Raw genomic sequence first — 19,514 nt, forward strand, 5'->3', positions numbered from 1 at the left:
CAAAAAAAGTTAGAAAACATTGGCAAAAATGTCACAAAAAAGTCACAAGAAATTGACGAAAAATGTGACAAAAAATTACCAAAAAAATGACAAAAATGTGATAAAAAATGTACAAAATGTGACAAAAAAATGACAAAAAATTAATTAAAAAATGATGAAAAAATGACAAAAAAGTGACGAAAAATGGATGAAAAAATGACCAAAAAAAAATTACAATGTGATAAAAATTTGACAAAAAATGACAAAAATGTGATAAAAAACTGACGAAAAAATGATAAAAATGTGACAAAAAATGACAAAATTTTGAAAAAAATTGACAAAAAAACAAAATAAAAAATTGACAAAAATGTGACAAAAAAATGACAAAAAATTTATTAAAAAATGAGGAAAAAATGAAAAAAATTTGATAAAAATGTGACAAAAAATTTACAAAATGTGACAAAAAAGTGACAAAAATTGATGAAAAAATGACAAAAAAAATTACAATGTTATAAAATTTTGACAAAAAATGACAAAAATATGATAAAAAACTGACGAAAAAATGATAAAAATGTGACAAAAAATGACAAAATTTTGAAAAAAATTGACAAAAAAACAAAATAAAAATTTGACAAAAATGTGACAAAAAAATGACAAAAATTGTATTAAAAAATGACGAAAAAATGACGAAAAAATGACAAAAAATGACAAAAATGTGACAAAAAAATTACAAAATGTGACAAAAAAATTACAAAATGTGAAAAAAAATTGACAAAAAAACAAAATAAAAATTTGTCAAAAATGTGACAAAAAAATGACAAAAATTTGATTAAAAATGACAAAAAATTTACAAAATGTGACAAAAAAATGACAAAAATTTGATAAAAAAATGACAAAAAAGTGACAAAAAATTGATAAAAAATGACAAAAAAATGTAATAAAAATTTGACAAAAATGTGACAAAAACATGACCAAAATTTGATAAAAAAAATGACGAAAAAAAAAACAATTGACAAAAAATGACGGAAAAAAATCTAAATAAAATCTGTGCAGAAGTTCAAGGTGTATTAGCACTTTCGAGAGGCACTGTATGTCGGTAGGTGTTGTGTTATATATATATGTATATTCATATGTATATTCTCCCTCTCCTATTTTAATCTGAAGTAAAACACCCAGTGCCACAGAAACACTGATTTAGTTTTACTTTAGGAAGTAATTGTAGCTACTTTATCATACAGTACTTTTTACTTTTACTTGAACATTACTGTTGAGTAAAGACTCTCGGCCTCTGGTCACGAATGTCCGTTCTATGTTTTCTCTTTTTCCTTTTGTCATTTTTTCTCCAAACAAAAGCAGCATCACTGAACAAATACAAAATGCTTAACTTGGACTTTCTGTGTCTGATCTTTAACGTCTTAACTCCCGCCTGAACCGAGAGGATCTTTTTCCTCACGTCATCAGATTTTTTGTTGGGTGTTCAACTCATTTTTGTTACTTTTTTGTCATTTTTTTTGTCCTTTTTTGTCACATTTTTGTCAAATTTGTGTCATATTTTTGTATTTTTTTTGTAATATTTTGTCACATTTTTGTCATTTTTTCGTCATTTTTTAATCACATTTTTGTCCTTTTTTTGTCTTTTTTTGTCATTTTTTGTCACATTTTTGTCACTTTTCCATCATTGTTTTCGTCTCAGTTCTGTCGCTATTTTCCCACCTTTTTCCCAGAAGCTTTTGGATTGGGGTAAAGCCAAACTGGAGAAAATGTGCTCGGTTCAGGTGGGAGTTAAGGGTTTAAACACGTGACTTTGCGCTCTGCTATTTCCCTAATCGACCACAAGGGGTCACTAACGCAACACAGGTATGGCATAACTATTTGTGGACAACTTAAATTACAATATAAACAAAAAATACACACATTTCTTCTGTGACAGCTACAAAAACCTTCGATATTTCATGAAAGATGATCCATCATGAGGAGAGAAACTCATGATGTGGACCCCCTCCTCCCCTGACCTCAACCCAACCTTTTTTCGTCATTTTTTTATCACATTTATGTCACATTTTTGTCATTTTTTTGTCAATTTTATATCAAATTTTTGTGATTTTTTTTTGGTCACATTTTTGTCATTTTTTGTCACATTTTTTCGTCATTTTTTTGTCAAATTCTTGTCATTTTTTTGGCAAATTTTCATCATATTTTTGTAGTTTTTGATCATATTTTTGTCATTTTTTGTCACATTTTTGTCATTTTGTTTGTCAATTTCTTGTGACATTTTTGCCACTTTTTCAACAATTTTTCCTCACTTTTTTGTCAATGTTTTCTCACTTTTTTGTCACATTTCCATCATTGTTTTCGTCTCAGTTTTGTCGCTATTTCCACACCTTTTTTCCAGAAGCTTTTGGACTGAGGTAAAGCCAAACTGGAGAAAATGTGCTCGTTTCAGGTGTTTTATTCAGACTAAAGTGTTGAAAGAGGAACTCACGATTCCTCTGTCTCTGACCTCAGTTTGCACTCACACACACACACACACACACACACACACACACATACCGCTCTGTGATTGGCTGAGCAGGTCACATGCTTTACAGGAAGTCTCTGTTTCCTCTGGAGCTCAGTCTGTGTGTGGTTCTGTGAGCGCCGGGTCCAGGTGAGTCCAGACCGTCTGATTTATTTATGAGCTGATCTCTCAAACAAACTGAAACAAGGACATTCTGCATCAAAGGTTCTAAACGTAGACTCAGTGGAAACAAGTAGAAAGAGTAACTGGATGCATTTTTTTTTTTTAACGAATCTGTGTCGCCTTTTTCTGCAGGTTAAATTTACGTTCACATAAGTGGTTGGTAATGAGAAGCAAAATGGTAAAATAACTAAGTCTGGGCTCTGCTCGGTAGAACCTGCAGTCCACTCTACTACATTTACAAGGTTCTTAGCTATATTCCGGTTACGGTAGTTTTCGGGATATGGTGTTAACACTGTGAAATCAGGAAACTCCCTTGTTTTCATGATTAAATTACTGGTACCTGGAGATATTTTTTATTGTAATTCATGCAGTTCTTATATTTGAAGAGTTTCGTGGCGCTAAATGACAAAAATTTGATTAAAAATGTGACAAAAAAATGACAAAAATGTGACAAAAAAATGACAAAAATTTGATTAAAAATGTGACAAAAAATGACAAAAATGTGAAAAAATTGACAAAAAAACAAAATAAAAATTTGTCAAAAATGTGACAAAAAATGACAAAAATTTGATTAAAAATGTGACAAAAAATGACAAAAAATGACGAAAAAATGACAAAAATGTGACAAAAAAAATTGACAAAAAATTGATGAAAAAATGACAAAAAAATTACAATGTGATAAAAATTTGACAAAAAATGACAAAAAATTGATAAAAAATGACAAAAAATTGACAAAAAAAATGACAAAAAAATGACAAAAAAAAAGACAAAAATCTTATTAAAAAATGACGAAAAAATGACAAAAAAATTGATTAAAAATGTGACACAAAAATGTGACAAAAAATGACAAAAATGTGAAAAAATTGACAAAAATTTGATTAAAAAATGACGAAAAAATGACAAAATGCTACAAAAAAATGACAAAAAATTGATGAAAAAATGACAAAAAAATTACAATGTGATAAAAATGTGACAAAAAATGACAAAAATTTGATAAAAAATGACTAAAAAATGACTAATAATGAGAAAAATGTAATAAAAAATTGACAAAAACATGACCAAAATTTGATAAAAAAAATGACGAAAAAAAAAACAATTGACAAAAAATGACGGAAAAAAATCTAAATAAAATCCTTGTTTATGGTTATAAACATGAGAAAATGTGCAGAAGTTCAAGGCGCTTCGTGGCGCTAGGCTAATGCTAGGCTAGTGCATTCCTATGGTATCAGCTAGCCTGCACTAAAAACAGTGTGACCCGCTCCACAGAGCACCTGAGGCAAATCACTTATAACACCAGACTAACCATATACATGTCTGTGTCCATAGAGTTTGGAATATAACTGACCTGCATCACATGACGCATTCTGAGGGACTATTTTCCAGCAGATCACTCCGCCGCCGCGCAGCTTATACAACCATGAAGCTGATGCTGCTCAAATATACGTTTTTTAAATGATTGACCCGTTATCTACATTATTTGGGAACCTTTCTGCTGACTTAATCCATTAATATTGAATGGAGCAGAGCAGTGGGCGGCCCCGCCCTCGCCCACCTCATGCTACAAAGGTTACATGTTAGTGGATGATTAACCTGTGCGTGTAAATGACAGGTTTGCCTCGTCATAAAGAGCAACAACGTTCACAGGAATGAGGTTTCTCTCTTTGTTTAACGGCTCTGACTCTCCCCAGACTCGGAGGAAATGGCAGAAGGAAAAGCAAAGCCTCCAGGGGGCAGCGCTGAGCCACAGCTCTACGGGGCAAAGTCAGTTTGTTTGTTATCGACTTTAACCTCTTAACTCCCGCCTGAACCGAGAGCATTTTCTCCAGTTCAGCTTTACCCAAATCCTGTAGGCCAGTGTAACACCTCATTTGAAAGCTCCAAAACTAAATTGATCTTTTTCCTCACATCAGATTTTTTTTTCATCACTTTTTTTGTTGGGCAGTCGTCCCTTTTGGTCCATTTTTTTGTCAGTTTTTTATCACTTTTTCGTCAAATTATTCACATTTTTTCGTCCTATTCTTATCACTTTTTCGTCCATTTTTTCCTAAATTTTTCGTCATTTTTTTCTCACTTTTTTCACATTTTCATCCTTGTTTTCGTCTTAGTTTTGTTGCTATTTTCACACCTTTTTTCCCAGAAGCTTTTGGACTGGGGTAAAGCCAAACTGGAGAAAATGTGCTCGGTTCAGGTGGGATTTAAGGGATTAACCCTCTTCAAAGACAAATGTGTTTTTAGACAAAGCAGAAACAGATTGTTTTCTCTCCCCTCACAGATCCACAGCCTCAGTCCACAGCCATGTTTCCCATGTTCCAGACTTCAGTCCTGAACCTGCTCCAGACTCACGGCAAGAAACACATGGACTCAATTCACATTATGTTTCAGGTTGAACGATGGCACTGAAAATAACCGTAGTTTGTGAATGTCCCTTCATTGACAATCGCAATAAAATCCATCCCAGTGAGTGGATCATTCACAGATCTGTAATAAAACTCATGATAAGGCGATGCCACCACTCCAGTTTCCTAAATGGACCGAGACACAGTTCAAAAGCTCAGTGCAGAGACGTTTGGAAGCTCTTTTGTCATGATATTAACACATGCTATTAGTTAGCTGCAACAGTATCTTAAAACTATGTAGATAAAAATGATCTCTTCCATAATTTCTGTTAAAAGGCTCCACTCCGGCCCATAGTCAGCAATAAGTGCAGGTGAAACGTATGTGACGAGCTGGACTACACTCCAACTTATTAAATGTAGAATTTACAATAATTTAAGCTGTAATTTTTTTTGCCAGCAGTGTATTTTAGAATTTAAAAGTCTGTTGCTGTAAAATCATTTACAGCGTTTTGGGTGTGTTTTATTTAACCCCTTAACTCCCACCTGAACCGAGCACATTTACTCCAGTTTGGCTTTACCCCAATCCAAAAGCTTCTGGAAAAAAGGTGAGAAAATAGCAACAAAACTGAGACGAAAACAATGATGGAAATGTGACAAAAAAGTGACGAAAAATGGATGAAAAAATGGATGAAAAAAATACAAAAATGTGACAAAAAATTGACAAAATGTGACAAAAATGTGACAAAATGTGACAAAAATGTGACAAAAAAAGACCAAAAAATGTGACAAAATATGACAAAAAAAAGACAAAAATGTGATACAAATTTGACAAAAAAAAGGAAAAAAAAGACAAAAATGTGACAAAAAATTACCAAAAAAATACACAAATGTGATATAAATTTGACAAAAAAATGACGAAAATGTGACAAAAAAAATTACAAAAATGTGAGAAAAAATGACCAAAAAATGAGTTGAAAACCCAACAAAAAAATGACGGAAAAAAATCTGATAACTTGAGGAAAAAGATCCTCTCGGTTCAGGTGGGAGTTGAGAGGTTAACAGTTATCTATAGCTTTTTTTAAAAACGGCAATTAACTGTTTAACCATTTACCATTCAGTGCTGTATTACTAATTAACAAAATGTAACCGTGTAATTTTTCTGCCAGTATCAAAGATGAGACCAACATAGAGGAGCATTAAATTTAACATTGACCATGAATTAATTATAAATATTACACAAGCCCTGAAAGGAAAGGCAGGAAACGGTGAGATCAAAATGTATGTATACGTACAGCTCGGTCTTTGTAGTAGAAAATACATGAATATAATAATTTGCAACAGCAATAATTCAAAAACTGTAGTCATAGATGCGATTGTCTCTTTGAACTGTTGCACGTTTTTCAATTGTGTAATGTTCCCCCTGCTGGCCAGATGCTGCTCACATTTCAGAATCCCATCAAACATGAATCATCTTCTCTCCACAGACGCAGATCTACAGCCTCTGCACCAGGTGAGTCTGCTCAGTCTGAGACTCATCAACTACAGCAGGGAATAAGAGACCTGTTCATCAACATTAACAGGCGTCTCCTCCTCTGTGTCCAGGTGAAGGTCTGCACAAGGTTCTGAAGGACCATAGGCAGAGCCTGAGCAGCAGATGTGAGAGTGTGACAGAGGGAAGTGAAGGAGGAGATAGAACTCTTCTGAACAGCATCTTCACTGAGCTGTACATCACAGAGGGCCTCAGTGAAGAGGCCAGAGCCCAACCTGAGGAGTGGATTCTGGAGACACAGTCCAAGAAGAAGGAGGTCCAGGAGATCACCATCAGGTGCCAGGACATCTTTAAAGCTCTGCCCCCTGAGCAGCAGCAGGGGGCGCTGCAGCAGGGCTCCATCAGAGCCGTGCTGACTGTGGGCGTGGCTGGAGTGGGGAAGACCTTCTCAGTCCTGAAGTTCTGTCTGGACTGGGCCCAGGGCTCAGAGAACCAGGAGCTGCAGCTGGTGGTGCCACTGTCCTTCAGAGAGATGAACCTGGTCAGAAGGGGGCGCTACAGTCTGATGGAGCTGATCCAAGTGTTCCATCCAGCGCTGGATCCACAGGTCACTCTGATTTATATAAAGCTTTAACTTTATGAGGAGTTAGTCACATAATATATTTAAACAGCCTTTTGAAATGACTCATCGCTCTCAGGGCATTTGTTGGGGCTTGCACTCCTTCCTAAAGCGAATCCTCTCACGCTCTTGTGGCCAGAAAGGAAGCAGGTGATCAATGTGAAGTGCTTCATTAAACAGATGGAGATGAAAAACAGACACATCGCGGTTATAAAGATGAACAACCATCAGACGAATGTCCCAAACACCCAGCGTTGTGTATTCATTAGAAAATGCATTCTTTAGTCCACTCTTCCCTTAATTAAACATTGCACTGAAAGTTGTCCGTCAGCCTTCACACCCATCAAGAGTGCGACTGACGCCACAAACCAAATCCAGAAATGGTAAATAAATTTGAAATACGAGAGTTAGGGTTAGGAAAAGTTAAGGAAAGTTGTGTAAAGTCAGAGTGTTCAGAGAAGGTTCTTGAGGCATCTTCTGTACTCTGTGATTGTGTTGAACGTCGAACTACAGAGTAAACAAGATGACTCAAGAAACGTCTTTGAAGATGGACGACTCCTGTATAACTGAGAGCCTGCACAGACATAAAGTCATGGATGTTAAATGTTCCTCTGCCCCACAGACGCTCACAGCCCACACTCTGTCCGTCTGTAAACTCCTGTTCATCTTGGACGGCCTCGACGAGAGCAGACTGTCTCTGGACTTCAGCTGTGAGCTCATCTCTGAGGTCACACAGAGGTCAGAGGTCGACGTACTGTTGGTGAACCTCATCAGAGGCGCTCTGCTTCCTCACGCCCTTATATGGATCACCTCCCGCCCAGCGGCGGCCCATCAGATCCCAGAGCAGTGCGTGCACAGGGTCACGGAGGTCAGGGGCTTCATCACTGACCCACAGAAGGAGCAGTACTTCAGGAAGAGGTTCTCAGATGAAGAGCAGCTTCAAACAGTCCTGTCCCACCTCAGAACCTCCCGCAGCCTCCACAACATGAGCCAGATCCCAGTCTTCTGCTGGATCACCTCCACAGTCCTGGACCACGTGTTGAGAAGCCATCAGAGCGGACCACTGCCCCAGACCCTCACAGACATGTACGCACACTTCCTGTTGGTGCAGACGCACAGGAAGAGGAAGTGCAAACAACTGCAGAGGAAGAGGAAGTTAGAACCAGGAAGTGAGGATGGTCCAGAGAAGAAGAACTCCAGGAAGTCTGGTGTCCAGGAGGTCAGGCCTGAGGAGGATCCAGAGGAGCAGGAGGAGACGCTGACAGAGGCCGACACAGAGCTGCTCCTGAAGCTGGGGAGACTGGCCTTTGAGCATCTGCAGACAGGAAACATCATGTTCTACCAAGAAGACCTGGAGCAGGTGGGTCTGGACCTGAGCGAGACCTCGGTCTACTCCGGACTCTGCACTGAGATCTTCAAACGAGAGACTGTCTTCAACCAGTCAGTCTACTGCTTCATCCACCTGAGCGTGCAGGAGTTTCTGGCAGCCGTTTACCTTCACCACTGCTTTAAGAACAACCAGGAGGTGGTCGGGGAGTTTCTTAATGGAAGTGAAGGAACCGTCTCAAGTTTAAGTCCAAATGAGTTCCTCGAACAAACTCTTGAAAAGTCCCTGCAGAGTCCAAATGGCCACCTGGACCTGTTTGTGCGGTTCCTTCATGGCCTCAGTCTGGAGTCCAACCACAGACTTTTAGGAGCTCTGCTGAGTCCAGTGGACCAATCGGAAATCAAACATGTCATTACAAACCTTAAAGAGATGAACACAGAGGAAGTCTCTCCCGACAGAAGCATCAACATCTTCCACTGTCTGACGGAGCTGAAGGACCAGTCTGTGCAGCAGCAGATCCAGGACTTCCTGAAGTCTGGAGGTGGATCTAAGGTGCGACTGTCTGAGATCCAGTGCTCGGCTCTGGCCTACATGCTGCAGATGTCAGAGCAGGTCCTGGAGGAGCTGAACCAAAACACGTACTTCACATCTGCTGTAGGACGATGGAGGCTGGTCCCAGCGGTGAGGAACTGCAGGAAGGCCATGTGAGTCCTGAGTCACAGACAGAAGCTCCACAGTCATAATCACTCACATGTCGCTCTAACATCTGCTACAGGTTTGTCGACTGTTTCCTCTCAGAGCTTCACTATGAAGTGGTGGCGTCAGCGCTGAGATCCAGCCCCTCCCACCTCAGAGAGCTGGATCTGAGTCTAAACATCCTGAGCGACTCCTCGGTGTCTGTGCTGTGTGCTGGTCTGAAGAGTCCTCACTGTCAGCTCTCCTCTCTCAGGTCAGTGTAGGGCTGTGCAATTAATCGAAATTCGATTACGATTTCGATTACAACAGTAAACAATTACAAAATTAGCATAATTGCAAAAAATCGTATTTTTATTTTTTTATTTTTTTTTCTTTTTTTTTTCAAATTTTTAATTTTTGGATTTTTGTCTTTTTTGATGGATTTTTGTCACTTTTTTGATGGATTTTTGTCACTTTTTTTTATGGATTTTTGTCACTTTTTTGCTGGATTTTTGTCTTTTTTTGCTGGATTTTTGTCTTTTTTTGATGGATTTTTGTCTTTTTTAGCTGGATTTTTGTCACTTTTTTGCTGGATTTTTGTCACTTTTTTGCTGGATTTTTTTGTCACTTTTTTGCTGGATTTTTGTCATTTTTTTTGATGGATTTTTGTCTTTTTTTATGGATTTTTGTCACTTTTTTGCTGGATTTTTGTCTTTTTTTATGGATTTTTGTCACTTTTTTGCTGAATTTTTGTCTTTTTTTATGGATTTTTGTCACTTTTTTGCTGGATTTTTGTCACTTTTTTGCTGGATTTTTGTCATTTTTTTTAATGGATTTTTGTCACTTTTTTGCTGGATTTTTATCATTTTTTTGATGGATTTTTGTCACTTTTTTACTGGATTTTTGTCACTTTTTTGCTGGATTTTTGTCACTTTTTTGCTGGATTTTTGTCATTTTTTTATGGATTTTTGTCACTTTTTTATGGATTTTTGTCACTTTTTTGCTGGATTTTTGTCACTTTTTTGCTGGATTTTTGTCACTTTTTTATGGATTTTTGTCACTTTTTTGATGGATTTTTGTCACTTTTTTGATGGATTTTTGTCACTTTTTTGATGGATTTTTGTCTCTTTTTTGCTGGATTTTTGTCATTTTTTTGCTGGATTTTTGTCACTTTTTTGCTGGATTTTTGTCACTTTTCTGCTGGATTTTTGTCACTTTTTTGATGGATTTTTGTCTTTTTTTGCTGGATTTTTGTCACTTTTTTGATGGATTTTTGTCTTTTTTTGATGGATTTTTGTCACTTTTTTGATGGATTTTTGTCACTTTTTTGATGGATTTTTGTCACTTTTTTGATGGACTTTTTTAAAGGCAACAAATAATCGTTTGAATAATCGTGATTTCAATTATGATAAAAATAATCGTGATTATTATTTTTTCAATAATCGAGCAGCCCTAGGTCAGTGCTGGTCTGAAGACTTAATCACTTCTTTTGTTCTTTATTCAGATTGAGTGACTGCCGTTTGTCGGAGATCAGCTGTTCCTCTCTGGCCTCGGCTCTGAAGTCCAACCCCTCACATCTCACTTTCCTGGACCTGGGCGAGAACGAGGACATGTGTGACTCAGGAGCTTCTCATGTGTGTTCTTTTCTGCAGATGCCAGACTGTCGCCTGCAGACTCTCAAGTGAGTTCACTGTCTCAACAGAGGAATGGAAGCCTGTAAGAACTGAGAGATTATTCATCCTGTCCTGGTTAACGTCTTAACTCCCGAGAGCATTTTCTCCAGTTCAGCTTTACCCAAATCCTGTAGGCCAGTGTAACGCCTCATTTGAAAGCTAAGACCTACAAAACTGAATTGTCGTCTCATTTTTGTCAAATTTTTGTGAGTTTTTGTCAAATTTTTTGTCAAATTTTTGTTCATTTTTTGTCCATTTTATGTCACTTTTTTGTCAATTTGTTCGCATTTTTTTTCTCAATTTTTTCTCATTTTTTTGTCAAAGTTTTGTCCATTTTTGTCATTTTTTTGGTCCATTTTTTGTCACTTTTTCGTCAATTTTTTCTCACTTTTTTGCTGGATTTTTGTCACTTTTGTCAATTTACATCGTCATTTTCTTCTCGTTTTTTGTCACTTTTTTGCTGGATTTTTATCACTTTTTGGTCAAATTATTCGCATTTTTTCGTCAAATTCTTATCACTTTTTTGTCCATTTTTATGTCACTTTTTCGTCCATTTTTTCTCACTTTTTTGTCACATTTCCATCCTTGTTTTCGTCTAAGTTTTGTTGCTATTTTCACACCTTTTTTCCAGAAGCTTTTGGATTGAGGTAAAGCTGGAGAAAATGTGCTCGGTTCAGGTGGGAGTTAAGGGGTTAAATAAAGGTCAGATAAAAAAATAAGGCCAACGTTCTTCCACACTGAGATATGTTCTTACCTGAGCTTAGACGAGTTGATACGTACCTGTCTGGTTTTTGTGCCTGTGGATTGGTTGCTCCTGACTTCACCCCATTTGGAGCTATAGGAATACATTGGGAGAGGCCAAATGCTAACAACATCTTTGGGCATTTTGCGTCCTGGTTTAGTCCTAGCTCAGTCCGCGGCTCTGCCATCTCTGATAATGACTGAAGTGTGAGTAAGTTACAGCTTCGCTTCTGCACTTGCGCTGAAGCTGCTCATGAGTTCAGGCTTTTTTAGACTCACTGTGGATCATTTATTGACGTTTGGAGAGAAAAAGTACATAAAATTAGCACTGGAAAAAAACAGTTTTTCGATACCGCCCCCTACCGGAGCTTTTCAGTCGGTACCGTTTAACGGTGCCCAGCCCTAGTCACGGTATTGCAAACATTTTGAAGATTGACTTCATGTTAAGCCACATCTCCTGCTGGTTTATTACGTTAGAAAACGTTAACGTTAAAAGTTTACCTCCGTGTCACTCGGTAAAGTCATGTTGTTTGACGTCTGTGTAGCTCAGTACAGGTTTTGTCCATCTAAGAACCTTCACTGAACATGTTGGTGACGTTTCCCGGTGTTTGATGAAAGGGTCTATGATGTACAAGCCTGGTCTCCCTCTGTCCACAAGCCTGAACCACTTTTTTCTTTATCACTCGCTTCTTTCACGCAGGCAGCGCCAGGCTCTTCTGTTTCCTCTTCGCCCAAAACGTCCTCGTGTTTCTCCCCAGGACTTCCTTTCCGTTTGCGTGTCCGTGTCCTTCAGCAAAGTGTTTTACTGCCGCGAGCGGTGCCTCAAAACTCTCCATGCTGTCTCCGTTTTCCGCACCGGTGTTAGGACGTAAACATTGGATTCTCGCTTCCCGCTTCAGCAGAAATAACCCCGGCCACTAAAAATCCAGCCAATCACAGCCAGAGTTCTCGCAGCCCTGACGACATTTTTTTCTTTTTCTTATTAACTATTCACTTTGAATTCATGACTTTTATTATTAAAAATGTCGGCCTTTGTGTTTGTTTTATTCTGGTTTTATCTTTAATCACTTCTATTCTTTATTCAGATTGTGGGGCTGTGGTTTGTCAAAGATCAGCTGCTCCTCTCTGGCCTCAGCTCTGAAGTCCAACCCCTCACATCTCACTGACCTGGAGCTGTTAAACAACGATGTGCTTGACTCAGACATGGAGGAGCTCCTCGTCCTCAAACAGAGCCCTGACTGTCGACTGGAGACACTGATGTGAGTCTTTATGAGACTGCTCTGAACCTGGAGCGGGGCTTTTTCTGTCTATTCTGTCTCTTTGATAAAAACACAGGCTGTTGGAGGTTGTTTTAAAGAGTCTTCTGATCTGGACTCACAGTACAAAAAAAAATCTCCAGAAATCAGCAACACTCTGGATAACTAGGAAATGAGGCCCTATGTCAAAAATCCTGAAATATCCCTTTAAATTACAGCGGGAAAACGGGAACAGGCTTCACCGGCTCACACCTTCTGGAACTGTCCTAACATAACACTTTACCGGAATCAAATGTTTAAATTGATGTCTGATGTTTGTGGAACACAGTTACACGTGTAATGTAACATGTAATGAAGCACGGTCAATTGGGGGGAAAAAATGAATTGAAAGGGAAGGTCGACAGATCAGGTTATGAATGAAGATGAAGTGTTAACCATGTCATCCTCATCAAAAACAGACTTAGAGTGAGTTTTGTTTCAATAATCATTATATTCAGTTTATCTCCCTCCTCAGTCACAACACCAGCCCACACTCTGATATACAGCTTTAAAAGTCTTCCTCCTTATCCCATATTGAATTGTCTTTCCTTTTAAATGTGTGTGTAAATAATGTGAAATACTGTAATGAATCATTTCTGATCTGCTTCTCAACAGCTGGGATTGAAACTAACTCATTCTGAAGATGTTCAGCTCCAGAGCAGACGCCTCAGATTGAGCCCAGGAGACAATAAATGAACAGAATCAGGTCTGAGCTCCATGAAGAACGGGTCTGGAGACAAAAAGTCAGCCTCAAAGAAAGAACGACGACAACGCGAGAAGAAAGTGAAGTGCCCACGCGGGTCAAACTCTCCAGGCGTCTGATCGTGGAGGTTTATCGTTTGTACTTATAGCTATTATTACATTGATAAGATATTAAGATGTGATGAAGAACAGACATCTGGGCTTGGCTGGTATTTTTTACTGGCCCAATAACAAAATCGACTTGTCCAGTCCCCTTAATTATCCATTGACGATGTTTACAGTGAACCATCATGATGGACGATGATGTCGTCCATGTCTCATTATAAGCATTTTTAAAGACATTTACATAGCCCATCTAAATGCTGCATACTATTTGTGCCAGGAAAAATGTGAGATTGCAGAATAAATGGATCTAAACTAGACCTGATCTGAACAGAGTCACGGAACACAAATTTTACAAAAGAAATGTGCTAAAACTTGTGCATAAAAGTGTGGGAGGAGAACGACCAGGGTTCGTACAGATTTTCTCTGGAGGTTTTCCATGACTGTTCCATGACCCTTAACAACATTTCCAGGACCCCAATGCCATCATTTTTGAGATTAGGCCGACTGTAGTCGAGACCAGAATACTAGAGAAAGACCAATGATACTGAGACCACGACCAGGGCACCTCCTGACTTGGCTACAAACTCAGACATTTTGAAAAAGGTGACAGTTTACCGGCAAGATGCCCTGCGCACGCTCCTGTGCACGTGCCACAGAGCATCACTGAGCAAAAACAACTGGTGAATCACTGGGAATTGATAACAGTGTCACACACATTGCAGCCTGATATATCATTATGAATCAGTTTCTAAAGTGCTTCTCATGAATTGTGTGTCTGACAGATGTGACAATGTCAGATACATTTAAGTGGGGGTTGGTATAAGGTATGGGGTCCCCCCAACACAATTATAGCTTATCATCCTTATTTTATTTATTCATTTTTATTATTATTTTAAAAAACAACTATGGACTGCATTTTCTTTGGACATTAAAACCTTTCTTTTTTATATGTTCACGTTTCTAAACTAATCCTATACCTGCCCCCTGCTGGCCAGCCCTCACACCTGTCCAACAGAGCTGTGCCATCAACCAATTTGATGCAACCATCATATCGTAGCCTCTAAGCACTAACACTGGCAACTAACTCCTTCACCTTTCATGGGTCGACTGTTAGATCTGTGCCGTTAGTGAACTAGAGCTTCAGCTACATTTGAACAATCCGTCCTTAAACAGGGGAAAGGGAAGTGACATCACCAACAGCTGTTTTTCTTCTTCTTTAAAGTTATTGGTGGAGCAGGCCAAACAAAAGTGCATGTCGCCCCCTAGTGTCCAACAACAACATAGTGTCCAAACAGAGACATTTAAGGAGAAAAATAAATCCAAATGATCACTCATGAAATGCGAAGGGAACGGAAACAATCATCTCAGCAGCATGAAATAATAAGAGTTTGTTTGAGCTCCGTTGATCTGCTCCTGAAGAAGAGTTTTAGACTTTTCTACTAAACAAAACCAGGGCCTGAGCAAAGGATGTCGAGGCTTCTAAAGCAGCTCAAGGTGAGCTCTTAACAGTGGTGTTATCTGAAGTTAGGTATAAAAAAATATTAGTAGATATTATTTACAGTTCTGTCAGGCTGGTGTTTCAGCTGATCAGACGCGTCACACAAACATCGCAGGACAGACTTTTTGCGCTTTGGATGGACGAGCGGGAGGGCATCCTTAATAATCGTTTGTTCTCGATTATGCTATTTTTGTGATCGTCTCGTGTAATAATCGAAATCGTAATCGAATTTCGTTTAATTGCACAGCCCTAGGTTGGATATGCTTTGTGTCAATAGTTTCTAACTGTAGTGAGCAGTGACTAACTAAAACAAAGGCAGGATAAAATACTAATCCTATCGCACGCCTGGCATTATAGCTTTGTTACTTTTATAATTTTGATAATACTGCTGTGAAGGCGATCCTCCGGAGATGCGCCTTTAACCTACTCTGACCACGGAGACGATAGGACTAATGCAACGTTGAAAAGACGCGATCGTGATAAAAGTAAACGATAAACAGCGTAGAAACAAGGTCCTTGATTCTTTACTCGCCTGAGGAAAAGTCCATCTCCAACTTCACGTTGTCTGCAAAGCTAAACTTTCGTTTCTCCGCTTTGCTTCCTCTGGTCTTGTGTTCGTGTTATTATTATGAAGCAGCTCCAATCATTTCCTCCATAAGCGCATTATTGTCATCATTTCAGCTCGAGTTGCCTGTTCACGGAGCCCAGCTCCTTCAGAGCAAACACAGGTGGGACCTGTCGCCGCTACAGGCCGAACCACTGCCTGAAATAAGTTTCTCAAAATTCCAAAACTTTTCCAGACCTGGAAACTTGATTTTAAAATTCTGTGTCTTTTCCAGGACTGTATGAACCCTGCTATACACTGCGTTCCAAATTATTATGCAAATTGTATTTTTGTGTCAAAGAGGTAAAAAAAATAAAATATAATAATGAAACTCATGGATGGTTTTGTGTCTCGGGGCTCTATGAATCACTGACATTAATCTCAGAGACCTGGGATGATTAGTTTTCAGGTTAAGCCCAGTTAAGGGAAAAACTACTGAAAAAGGGTGTTCCACTTTATTAAGCAGATCATCATTTTCAAGCAATATAGGAAAGAAAAAGGATCTTTCTGCTGATGAAAAGCGTGACATAGTTGAATGTCTTGGTCTAGGTATGAAAACCTTCAATATTTCATGAAAGATGAAGCGTAATCATCGTACTGATAAGAGATTTGTGGATGATTCAGACACACTCGGGTTTGTGCAGATAAAGGCACAATATGGACGGTTTCTGCCAGACAAACACATCAGATTAAGAGAACAGATGCTACAAAGCAGCAGGCAGGTATTTGAAGCTGCTGGTGCCTCTGGAGTCTCCCGAACATGAAGACGTATGACCCTCCAGAGGCTGCAGTTGTGCATAAACCTTCTATCCGGCCTCCCCTAAACTGTTCATTTAAGCTGATGAACAGAAACGGCTGCAGTGGATCAGAAATACATGAGACTCATTTTCAAACAGTCTTGTTCACTGATGAGGCCGTGTGACTCCGGATGGTCAGATGGATGGAGTAGTGAATGTTGGTGAATTGCCACAATGTCCCAACAAGGCTGTGACGTCAGTAAAGAGGGGGCGGAGTCATGTTTTGGGCCAGAATCATGGTGAGAGAGCTGGTCGGCCCCTTTAGGCTCCCTGAAGGTGTGAAAATGACCTCTTTCTGACTGACCACTGTCTTCTATGCTACAAAAAAAGCTGTAAAGAAAACCTCTGCATCACTGGCTGCTATGGGCATAAAAGGAGAGAAACTCATGATGTGGACCCCCTCCTCCCCTGAAATCAGCCCTATTGAGAACCTTTGGAGCCTCAACAAAAAAACTTCTATGAGGGTGGGAGGCAGTTTTCATCCAAACAGCAGCTCTGGGAGGTTATTCTAACATCCTGCAAAGAAATCCAAGCAGAAACTGTCCAAAAACTCACAAAACGTTTTTCCATGTGGCTAAAATGTCCAGATATTTTAGTCGACAAAAACATGCACCAAACAAAGAATTTAAAGAATAATTTCCTTTCCTAACTTTGAGTGAGGTTCTTAGATAGTGTGCAAAATACGGGGGGTGCGGGGGGTCCGACCCACCTGAGTAACCCATCAGGGTTGGGGCACGATCTCGAGGGCGAAAGCAAACGTGGAAGATAGAGCAAAGGTGCAGACACAAGCGCACTCTGCACTCTCACCGGTGGTGTATGTGAGCTGGGCCAGAGGCACCTGAAGGGCCCATCGCGGGAAGGACACATTGTGCCGACTCAGTATGAAAATACTGTCAACATAGATGGGCGCTGGCTGCTCTGCTTTTTGGCCACAACACTAGAGGCCGCCATTGCTCCGCCATTGCTGTAGTCCTACCTCCATATCATCATCCATAAAAACAACTTTAAAGCCTGGTCCCAATTTTTTGGAACTATCTAGAGCTAGATATTTCTCCTGTGACAACGCTGGGTTAGTTACAATTAAAGGGACCAGGCTGGTTTTCGTAAGAAGAATTTTAGAAATCTCATACTTAATGAGGGTCGGACTCTACAGTGAAGATCCCGCCCTTGTGCCTTATGCCTAACTTCATCAGAGCTGGGGAGGAGGAGTCTGTAAATCCGCCATGATTTCCCCCATGAACATGGTCATTATGGTAAACGGGGAGGAGTGAGCAGACGCTGTCCATTTATACTATATACAGTCTATGATGGCACATTGGCCTACTACACAAACACAATTTAAGTAGAGTAATTTGCTGACGGTCCCTAAATCTGACCGGCCATTAGTCTACGAGCGTTAGCCTCTTCACAGCCGCTCCAGCTCCCGCTCTGAATATCCCCCAAATATCCAACTAACTTCACTGGACCGGACATTATCATCAATCAGCTTTTTTTTAATTCTAATTTTTAATTTTTTGATTTTTGTCACTTTTTTTGCTGGATTTTTGTCTTTTTTTCTGCTGGATTTTTGTAATTTTTTAATGGATTTTTGTAATTTTTTAATGGACTTTTGTCATTTTTTTAATGGATTTTTGTCATTTTTCTGCTGGATTTTTGTCTTTTTTTTGCTGGATTTTTGTCTTTTTTTTGCTGGATTTTTGTCTTTTTTTGATGGATTTTTGTCTTTTTTTTGATGGATTTTTGTCACTTTTTTGCTGGATTTTTGTCTTTTTTTTGCTGGATTTTTGTCTTTTTTTTTAATGGATTTTTGTCACTTTTTTGATGGATTTTTGTCTTTTTTTCTGCTGGATTTTTGTCACTTTTTTGCTGGATTTTTGTCTTTTTTTTGATGGATTTTTGTCACTTTTTTGATGGATTTTAGTCACTTTTTTGATGGATTTTTGTCTTTTTTTGCTGGATTTTTGTCTTTTTTTCTGCTGGATTTTTGTCTTTTTTTTGCTGGATTTTTGTCTTTTTTTGCTGGATTTTTGTCTTTTTTTGATGGATTTTTGTCTTTTTTTTGCTGGATTTTTGTCTTTTTTTGCTGGATTTTTGTCTTTTTTTTAATGGATTTTTGTCACTTTTTTGCTGGATTTTTGTCTTTTTTTTGATGGATTTTTGTCACTTTTTTGATGGATTTTTTTAAAGGCAACAAATAATCGTTTGAATAATCGTGATTTCAATTATGACAAAAATTATCGTGATTATTATTTTTTCAATAATCGAGCAGCCCTACCGGCCTGTCAAGGGTCCCATTTTGGCCGGGAAACTACCGTATTCTGCCCCTCTTCTCAGTCACTGTAGCCACGACATAGCGGCCATTTCAATGACGGCAGGAACGACTGAGTGGACCAACTCTACAGTGAAAATAAATACAACAATTCTCTCCACAATTCTATGCAGCCATTTAAACTAATCTGTTTTGATTTCATTTACTTTGTAATTACAATGGTTTTCCATCTGTTTTCTTTAAATAGTTTGTTAAAAAAAAAATGAACCCAGTCGGAGCTGCTCTTATTGATCCACAAACACAACGCCCAGTCACATATGGAAACAGGAAAGTTAAAAATAGTTAATAAAAATAAACCACAACTTCAATCACCAATAATCACTTTATTATAATTGTATATATCTCTCATACACAATATAAATGTCTTCAGGACAATTTTTCCAACATGATTCAAATCTGTTTTCAAACATGTAAATACACAACTTTTGTAATGAGCATTTGTACAGGATTTTAATGTTGAAGATGATATAGTTACTAACAGTAAAATGTCACCTCACTTCAGATTAAATGTTTTTCTATGATGAACACAACATAATAATCCAACAATCATTACATGGTTAATGTTAGTTTCATATCCCACACTTTTGTCTACCATTTAAAAAAGAATAATATATCTAACTGTTGCATTGGTTTGTTACATATACACTTTATCGTCATTATGATTC

General features: G+C 38.4%; 1 protein-coding gene across 1 annotated transcript; it reads left to right on the forward strand.

Moving 5' to 3' along the window:
- Positions 1 to 4,358: 4,358 nt before the first annotated feature.
- LOC306981573 (protein NLRC3-like) lies at positions 4,359 to 12,782 on the forward strand (the record flags this gene model as incomplete). The annotated part of the gene is made up of 7 exons (XM_079581181.1): positions 4,359 to 4,420; positions 6,480 to 6,505; positions 6,598 to 7,091; positions 7,726 to 8,231; positions 8,304 to 9,134; positions 9,206 to 9,379; positions 12,605 to 12,782. The coding sequence occupies 7 exons, from the start codon at positions 4,359 to 4,361 to the stop codon at positions 12,780 to 12,782; spliced, it is 2,271 nt and encodes a 756-aa protein (XP_079437307.1).
- Positions 12,783 to 19,514: the final 6,732 nt, after the last annotated feature.

The sequence above is a fragment of the Gobius niger genome (assembly GCF_951799975.1).
Source record: "Gobius niger genome assembly, chromosome: 22".
In the NCBI taxonomy this organism is placed as follows: Eukaryota; Metazoa; Chordata; class Actinopteri; order Gobiiformes; family Gobiidae; genus Gobius; species Gobius niger.